Source organism: Sceloporus occidentalis, unplaced genomic scaffold (assembly GCF_023333645.1).
Source record: "Sceloporus occidentalis isolate IW3139 unplaced genomic scaffold, rSceOcc1.0.p SCAF_8, whole genome shotgun sequence".
Classification (NCBI taxonomy): domain Eukaryota; kingdom Metazoa; phylum Chordata; class Lepidosauria; order Squamata; family Phrynosomatidae; genus Sceloporus; species Sceloporus occidentalis.
The window spans coordinates 9,723,298-9,733,021 of NW_028316988.1; the positions used below are offsets into that span (position 1 = coordinate 9,723,298).

Below are 9,724 nucleotides of genomic sequence, written 5' to 3' on the forward strand. Positions count from 1 at the left end.
CTCGTTTTTTAATATGGGAATATCTCCACCTCGTGGCTAGGAAATGCAACATCTCCATTCAAGTTGAGAAACACACAAGAGTTGAATGAACCGATGGAGGTGTTGCGTTGTGTTGAACGGAAACGCACCGGTTTTCTCGCATCTAGTTGAGACAAATATGTTCAATGGACTCCCAGCAAATGCAAAAGTAGATTAGTGAGAAAAAGGTATTGATCTGTGAGGATGTTCCTCCTCTAAAAAGACACACAGCAGAAAATCAATCTGGGGACCATTTTCATTGACAGAGGAACCCAACATAACGCCATATTCACCAACATTTTGCAAATGAAAACTTGTGCAACATGTGGCCAAATAAAATTAGCCAAATAACTCCTCTTCCCCTTTGGAGTTAATGGGGCGCAAAGGACTTTTGCAATTTAAACTCATTTTTGCAGCAACTGGAGGAAACTGAAGCCAAAGCTGGAAGGAGGAGAGACTCAAAACAGGCATGGTTTGCCTATCCTTCTTTCTTAAACTCAGGGTCCTTTCCGGCCATCATTTAATTCTGGATTATTTGGGGCCGCCTTTATCAATTCCTGGATAGCCAACATGATAATGGTAAAACCAGGCCGTTCAGATTAAAACCAATACTCCACTTCAATATTTGCAAGTCTTGAAGTTCCAGGATATTTGTATGGGGATGAACAGACTCTTCTGACACTATTTCAAGCTCTTTATTAGAATTATTCATTGACAGATATACATGCATATACATTTCCAAACCCAGACATAGCATTGTCCAGGCACTTCACCTTAGCTGTATCCCCTAACATTATACATAAGGCATTATTCCATTATGTGGCATATTATAAGGCATCTTATATGAAGTTATACAGCCATCACATCATATTCATCAGGACTTTGTCTTTTGATTCAGCTCTTTAATGCTCAGTAACAGGCAATGCAGGTAACAACAATGGCTTCCTAAACCCATGAATATGTAACATTCTCCTTATAGCTTCCAAATCAGCATCCTCTGACCCTACATATCTTTATTCCAAGACAGAGATAACCTCACCTTCAAGCCAGGAAAGGAAAGTAATGTTTAATTTCTTAAATATTCAAGGGAATAGGAGCTTGAGATTCCCCCGGCCTCCATTTCATGCACCAGAATACTTTGGCTGCTTTTAATGCTTCTCTGCACTTTAGGGTAGTCTATACCTAACTAAGTGTATTATGCAAATTGCTGCAGCATTTTTTTGTACATTTTCATTCTTTTGCATTGACAGTTAATGGTCTTCACTTTCCTGCACATATTTGCATCAACTCGCCTTCACTCTGCTGAAAATGCGCAGCCATCTGAATCTGTGCAAAGCAGACAGAATGTGCCACAGTCAATGATGTGCAACCTTATGGATAGTTGCGACTACTCTGGTAAAAACTGCAAAGCCTTTTTTGAAAGGGGAGTTTCGGGTATTTTTGGATTCAGGTGCCACAAAAGACCCGAACTCCTGCTAATGGCATCTGGGTGGATTGCGTTCTAATCGAACTCTATGCAGAATATTTTAGTGGTGTAGACAAGATAAGAGAGCCAGCATGGCAAACTGGTTTGAGCGTTGGACTCCAACTCTGGAGGCCATGGTTTGATTCTCAGCTTGGCCATTAAACCCACTGGGTGGCCATGGGCAAGCCACACTCTCTCAGCCTCAGGGAAAGGCTATGGCAACCCCCCTCTGAACAAACCTTGCTAAGAAAACCCCAGGATACTTTTGTCTTAGTGCGGTCAGAAACTACTCGAAGGCGCACAACGCTCAGAGGAGAGGAGACAAGATTCATGGAGGTGTGGAAAAGGCGCTGCTTGCTGCTTGGCCTCAGGCAGCGCAAAGTCTTGGATGGCATAAAGATATGAGAGCCAAGGAGTGGAAGGCCAAGCATGGAGCGGCAATTGAGGAAGACTGCTGAAATGCATGGCCAGGGCGCATGGTGGTCTCACCAAGGTCTCCACAGACCTGGGTTGCGCTCTGGGGATCCCTGGCCACTCCTGGCTTGGCTCCAGCCTCTTCCTGGAGCTGGGGGGCTTGCTTCTGCTTGGCAGGTCCCTCTTGGATGGGTCTGGGGGTCACTGGTGGCCTTCCTGCACCCCGGTATCAAGGGGACCTCGTGCACCTTTGGAGACGAACCTATGCGCGGCTCCTGGAGTGCAGCTGGCCTGGCGTTGGTTTCTATGGCACTGAAGCTGCCACCATCACCCCCCGAGGGCAGGAGGATCTGGGCTAGATCATGGAGGAACTGGCAGGACCATCGGTCACCCACACCGAGCCCAGTCGCCTCCGAAGAACGGAGAAGAAACTGGCGGACCCCTTGGATGCAACTCTGGAACCCAGCTTGGTAGTCCGTGCTTTGTGCCAGCCCTGCAAAAGGAGGAGAGGGTTTGCAAACCCACTGGGTGGCCTTGGGCAAGGCACACTCTCTCAGCCTCAGAGGATGGCCATGGCAAGCCTCCTCTGAAAAATTCTGGCCAAGAAAACCCCACTAAACTCCTTTTTTTGAGGAATGGGGGGAGGTATGATAGAGGGCATTTCAAAATGTGGAGTAGATGTTAGAATACCTACCAAAATAATAAGATTATTAAGAGGAAGAAGTGATGTCATGGATGATGTCAAAGTGTGGTGACATATTAACAGGATGCCAATGTGATGGAAAGAATGAAGAGAAAGAGGAAGAAAGAAAATTAGCAAAACCAGGTTCCAGCTTCCTAATTTCTTGAAGCATTTGTTATTTTACTTATTCGTTTTACCTGGGGCCGGGTGCTGTAGACTTTTCATGTACTTTACGCTCAGCTCCAGAATATCCGCCTTCTCTAGTTTGCGTTTTCGGATCTACAGAAAAGCAAAGCAAGTCGAGAGATGAGTAAAGTCCTTTGCCAAACCTCAACCTCCAATCCATTTAGATTGACATTAATGGCCTAAATCCAATGGCCAGTCCCAAGGACACCAGCCCCATTGATTCCTGCATTGAGGGGTGAGTTGGAGTAGATGGCCTTTGAGAGTCCCCTCCAACTTTACAGTTCTATGATTCTCTGAAACAAGGATTTGGGTGAGAGCTTCACCTGATGGGAATAGTGTTTCTCCAGCAGGGCTTTGAGTTGTTCCAGGGAAAGATTGATGCGCGCTCGTCTCTTCTTCTCCATGAGGGGTTTGGAGACCTGAGAAAGTACAAGCAGGACTAAATTTCCTAGAAATGAACCCAAAATTAGCTCCCTCTCTTTCCCAGTCAAGGCTTAGTTCTGGAAGATAGGAGAACGGGTCCCTGAGAACATACAGAGTGCATTTGTATTGTGTGCCTTCAAATCATTTCCAACTTATGGTGACCCTAAGTAGACTCTATCATGGGTTTTTAGGCCAAATTTGTTCAACTTTTGCTCTGAGACTGTGAGAGACTGTGGCTTGACCAAAAGCTACCCAATAGGTTTCCATGGCCGAGCTGGATTTGAATCCTCTCCTGGAGAAGTCCAACACTCAGACCACTAACTCTATCCATGCAAAGTAGAAATGTAGAAGACAACTCTTGGGCAGCATATCAACCCTGGCTTTCTTGTACCCAAGTACAGAATTGCATGATTTACAGTCACCCAAGTACAGAGTGCATTATTTTTTAAATGCTAGGTTTTTACAGATGGCCTCCACATGACCGAAGGGATGCCAATGCTTCCAAATCAGAGCAGCTTTGCAAACCTGCTAGATGATATGCACAGCCTCTGAGTAGGGAAGGAAAAGGCACTCTGTGCATGCTCGAGGGCGCCTTCGTCTCACCTTCATGCAATCCAGGCCAGACCTCCAGATCTGAAAAGAGGGGGAGGAATGAACTAACCCTCTCTTTTAGATCTCCCATCCCAGCTCAGGAGCCACCAACCTTGCGGAAAGAGCTGACTGCCCTCCTCTCTTGGGATCTGTAGTCCGTACCCATCCTCTCTTCTCTGACCCAGCTCTCAAGGTTGGCTGGCATTTTTATTTAGGGGTCACTTTGCATTTGAATGGCTGCATTACGGTTGGGACACCTCCTTCCAGAGAGGAGGAGGAAGAGGAGGAATCCTTGGCAAATACAGGCACTTGTTTCACTTAAGGTTCGTAATCCAACGATTGCATGCCTCTTGTGTCTGTATCCAATTGCTTAGTTCCAGTGAGAGGAGGCCCATTGAATCAACAGGGTTTACAAAAGGCATTTGCACTCAACCTCTGATTTAACGTCAGGTTCAGGACTGCGCTTTTCTTAGCAAGACCCATTTTGTAAGATCCAAGACCACCAGATAATTTGCAAGGAACCCCTTGACTGTCAGGATATTTTGCATTTTGAAGGCACAAAACATGCACACACACACAGTATGTTAACATGATGTCAATATGATGGAAAGAAAGAACATTAGTCGAGTAATTAGAGTTGTCTTAGCATTGCCATAAGTCAGAAATGACTTGAAGGCACAAAACACACAACATGTTAACATGATGTCGCTATGAAAGAAAGAAACAAAGAAAGAAAGAAAGGGCCATGCCAACTTCTTTCTCCCCTCTTTCTCTAGGGTTGACCTAGATGCTCTCAAGGTGCCCAGTGCTGTTTCGGTCTCTCATTTTCGGAGGGTTCTCCCAAAGTCCATGTGGGAAATGTGTCCTGGGGGGGGACTGGGGGGAGTCTGGGGGCGTGGGCCCAATTCTCCTTGCTCAGCCCTGGCCCCACTGAAGCCTGTACCTCCCGTGGAGGGGACTCTTTCACGGCTGCCTCCTCCTAGAGAATAGGCGATTCGCTTTGGTGCCGCAGACAAAACCCCCAGATGTTCGCCAGGCCCAGCTTGGCGGTGGGAGCCAGGAGGGGGAAAGTGGCCCGGTTGGGGGGTGAGTGGTGAGGAATGCCAATGAACACTCGCAGCAACACACAAGTGTGTAGGAGAAGAAAAAATGAAGGCATTCCATCGCCTCTACAAACCAGGATCCAAACCCCCTATTTATGAAATTTCCCTCCAATCCCCAAATTTCCAGCCTCGCAAAGAGGGAGACGCTGACCATCATCCCCACCTAGAACTATTTGCTACCATCATTCCTTTATTATGGGGGGGGGGGGGGGGGTTTCACAGAAATATGTGATCCTTGGACCACCAATTCCCAGTCTATTGCTGTTGCGTGCCTTGAAGTCATTTCCGAATTATGGAAACTTTAAAGCGAACCTATCTTAGGGTTTTCTGGGCACGTTCCTTCAAAGGGGCCACCCTCTGAAGCTGAGAGAGTGTGGATTGCTCAAAGTCAGCCAGGGAGCTTCCATGGAGGCCAAGAAAACCCTAGCAGAAGCTCACCAGAAGTTGGAACAGACTTGAAGTAGACAGTGTGGTTGTGAAGTTGAAGTGTGGTTGGTTTGTGTGTTGCATAGGAATCTGGGAGTCTGGGGTTCAAATCCCTGTTCAGCCCTGGAAATGCTTAGGCTAGTTACACTCTTTGGAAAATCTCCTTGGAATCAGCCTTTCCAAGAAACCCTTCTGACTGCTTCGTCCCGAAGTCATCAGGGTTGACTTGAAGGCATGCAATATGGGACCCAAGATAGTGTTGTAGCTTGAGTGTCGGACTAGGAATTTAGGAAGACTGGGGTTCGAATCCCCTTTTGGCCATGACAGCCCAATGGGTAAGTCCCACTCTCTCAACCTCAGCAGGCAAACCGCCTTTGAACCTCTCTCTCTCCAACCCCCCCCCCCCCCCCACTCTTACGATAGCACCATGCTAAGTCAACTTGAAGACACACAGCAACCATCTTGAGAACCTTGGGTGCATTTCTGTTGGCTCTCAGGGATGCTGGGGCTCTGCTTCCAGGTTTTTTTGCTGGATGTGGTGGGGATGATGGGATTCATGCATCTCCCTGGGCAAACCCAAGAAACCCCCTGTCCTGTATCCCCTTGCAAAGGGGGGAAATCTGGGTGCATAGAGAAGGATGAAACAACCTTTGCTCCACCAAAGCATCAGTGTGTGTGTATGTTTGGGTTTAGATGAAGCTTGGTTGTGTGTTGTGCCCCCAACTCATCCAACCACAACACATGCCCCCCCCCAAAAAAAAAAGCCTGTCTGATACCCCTTTTCACAGAGGATATTAATGTGTTTTTCTTGGGAAGGCTGGCATCTCCCAGCGTGGAAAATCGTGGTCCGCCCTCCTTTCAGCCTAAGGGGCCGAGACCCCCGTCCCACCTCCCCACAAAACCTGGTTGTGTGTTTGTTGGGGAATTGGGGAGGGGGTCCAACCCTTTCCCTTTCACTCCAGCAACTTTGGAGGGTCTCCTATGTAAAGCAAGTGGGGAGGAGAGGATTTTTGGAGTTGTTTAAAGGCATTCAGGAACCAGAAAAGGCCGGGAAGTTAAACTGGTTTCAGGGCAGAGGGATAGGATTGTGCCCATCGTGACTATATGTAGACACTCCATTCCCAGTTGCTGAACTACTGAGAGAACTGGGGTTGTGGGGAAACCAGTTCAGTGCATGGAATGTATGGTAGCTGTATTGGTCATGTAGCAAAGTACAATAACATCCAAAATCCACAAACAGGGCCACCTTTATGCAGCTGTGACCAAAATGCACAAAATACATGTTGCACGACTTGTTGCATGGATTCCATAGTCAATGCATGGAAGACCTATTGCAACCCATACCCCACATTTCAGGAATTTTACTGGCCCTGCATTACAACTATGGGTATGACAACAGGGCGAGGGACAAAATGAAGGCTTCGTACACTTCCAAAGAAATATTCTGTCCCTAAACAAAATGTCCCTCAAATTTCTAGCATTGCAAAGACAGAGACCCCGAAAATCCGTCACAGGTGGAACTCCTCTTGCATTTGTTGTGTTTTCATTCCCTTGACATCCCTTTGCCTTTTGCCCTTTTCTTTGGGTGCCTGAACTGTATTTCCAAAGGCTTAACTGACGTTTGGAGTTACTGCAAATGCTAGGAATTTGAGGAATGGAGGAAAATTTCCTTCCAGAATCCTTATCTGGGCAGGCAATGCCCTCCTTTCTGCCGCAAGGTACAGCCGAGGAAATGCATGTGCAAGAAAGGGACCCCAAGGTTCATCTAATCCAGCCTCATGCTGCAATGCAGAAAGATACAACCATCCAGAATGATGGTCATCCAGCCAAAGACCTCCAAAGAAATAGAGTCCACCTCCAAGAAAGTCCATATTCCATCATCCAAAGAGGTTTTGCAGTTAAACTGATTCTCCTTAATGTTTCAATGGAATCTCTTTATTTGTAATTTGGATCCATTGGTTCAATTGTGGGTCAATCCAGAGGCCAAAGAACACGGCCGATGGATGAGAACATCAGAAGGGGATGATGGGATGGAGCATCCTGTGCCAAAAAGAACAGGAGGTTGAAGAAGGAGCTTAGCCGCCCCCTCCCCGCCATTGTAAAGGCTATCTCTCTTCTCTGCAGGAGCAATTTGTTAGCTAATGATGGGTTTCCTTCCCATAAAACGCCCCCAGCAGACCCTTCTCCTAGGCTTTCTTCATTCTTCCCTCCCCAAAGGGGGTCTTCTATTAGCAACCCAATAACCCTTGTTATGGTGATCTCCCTCCAAACAGGAGGAGGAGGTCATTAAAGCCCAAACCTTGGTCATGTATTAACCAGACCATCCTCCCCCAACAAGGGACAGGGCTGCAGGTGTCAGCTACCAGTTGGCCATTCAGAAAGCAAGGGCCCTTAAAATTCAGGACCCGAGGAGGTGCAAAAAAGCTGCCTATATATATATATATATATATATATATATATGGGAGGGGGCTTTGTTGGACTACAATGCCCATTGTACTTCCCTGGCCTGTGGCATTCTCTGCCCAAGAGGGCTGGCACCTCACCAAACTACAAATCCCAAGATTATGCAGCATGGAGCTAAAGCGGAGTCAAAACTGCGTTCTTTGGTGATTTTTGTCTGTTGGGTAAAGCGGAAATGCATTTTGTGCAAATCACAGGCGCCACTTGGCCAAGCAGAGCTTTCATTTTGGATTGAAGCTCCCATCATCCCCCAAACAGACTACTGGACAATGGAGTCCCCTCGAAATAACTTTCCCAAGGACTTTGGGGGAGAAAGGGAAGCCCCTGAGTCTCTCCAAAGGCCTGGCAAAGGCCCTCTTCTTTCCGCACGCTTCCCGTCTCCTCTCCAATTTGCTCCCCTGTTATTCGGATTACATGGATGTTTCCCTCCACAGCAGGGACATTTTAATGAGGGGCTCATTGAAAGGCCTTCGGAGGCCTCCTTGTCTCCCCCAAACCCCTTGGCCATCCTGGCCCCTCTTGGGCACATTGGGATTTTTTGAACACTCTGTGTGGTGACCGGTGTTCTCTAAGGCGGTGGAAAATTGACCGAAAAATGGTGCTAATTTGCAATGTTCTGCCTCTGCGGTGGGAATGGCGATCCCCGGAGCTAAGCAGGGTTGTCGCCATTCACACGCCGTCACGCTCGGCAGTGGGAGGCCGCACCGTAGAAAATGGGGGCCTGGGCTTTCCTTTCCAAAGACCCCAGCCCCACACAGAGAAAGAGATTATCCCATCCCCGGCCCTTCCTTCTCCAACGCTGGACACCGCTGTGCCGCAGACTAATGGTTATAAATGATCCCCTTCTGCAAAGTCACCAACAAGGCCTGTGTTTGCCGACTGCATCCCTTCCAACGTTTTGCAGATGCAAACCTGGACACAAGTGGCCATGCAACATTAATATGTGGCGCAAAATGGCAAAGATTATGAATGAGGAAGGAGACGCAACCTCGGAAAGGTGGCAGTGGTTTGCTTTTGCCTGAGCCTCTTGGGAAGGGTGGAATCCGGGCCTCTCCTCCCCTTGAACTCATTGAGTGCAAACCATTTTCAGTTCAAAGATATAGCCCTGTTAGTCTGTAAAATCAGTATTGAGAAAGGAATTGACAGCATCAACTTTCATAGGGATGCATTTGGAGACGCATTTGAATCCAAATGCATCTGGGGAAGCCGACTTAAGTCTACGAAAGCTCATTCTACCAATTCCTTACTTTCAGATTTTTGGTTCAGTTTGCAGACCACGAAGTAAGCTCAGGGCAAAGGGAGAAAGCAGGAAAGGGAGAGAGAAACTGAGATATTTTAAAAGCAACACACACACAAAAGCAGCCAAGACAGAGCTATCCGCAAGGCTGAGCAAAATACAGATGTTACTTCTGAGGAAGAAGGTGTGAACTGCAGACTTACAATTATGCCATTGTGTGAAGGACGACTCAGATTCATAGAATCAAAGAATCAGAGTTGGAAGAGACCACAAGGGCCATCTAGTCCAACCCTATTCTGCCATGCAGGAACTCTCCATCAAAGCATCCTCGACAGATGGCCATCTAACCTCTGTTTAAAGACCTCCAAGGAAGGAGACTCCACTATAATCTCCAAGAAAGGAATGTGTTCCACTGTCAAACAGCCCTTACTCTCAGGAAGTTCCTCCTAATGTTGAGCTGGAACCCCTTTTCCTGCAGCTTGCATCCATTGCTCCATTGTGTCCTATTTTCTGGAGCAGCAGAAAAGAAGCTTGCTCCCTCCTCAATATGACCTCCCTTCAAGTATTTAAACAGGGCTATCATATCACCTATTAACCTTCTCCTCTTCAGGCTAAAGATCCCCAGATCCCCAAGTCCTTCCTCATAAGACATAGTTTCCAGACCCTTCACCATTTTAGTTGCCCTCCCATGGCTCCAGTTTCTCAATGTCCTTTTTGAA

At 47.3% G+C, this 9,724-nt stretch overlaps 1 protein-coding gene across 1 annotated transcript; it reads right to left on the reverse strand.

Annotated features, from left to right (window-relative positions):
* Positions 1-1,968: 1,968 nt before the first annotated feature.
* On the reverse strand, positions 1,969-9,403 carry HES3 (hes family bHLH transcription factor 3). Its single transcript, XM_089536962.1, has 4 exons — positions 9,209-9,403; positions 3,089-3,184; positions 2,777-2,858; positions 1,969-2,390 (listed from the first exon to the last, which is right to left on the reverse strand). The coding sequence occupies exons 1-4, from the start codon at positions 9,242-9,244 to the stop codon at positions 1,969-1,971; spliced, it is 636 nt and encodes a 211-aa protein (XP_089393088.1). The 5' UTR covers positions 9,245-9,403.
* Between the last annotated feature and the right edge of the window lie 321 nt (positions 9,404-9,724).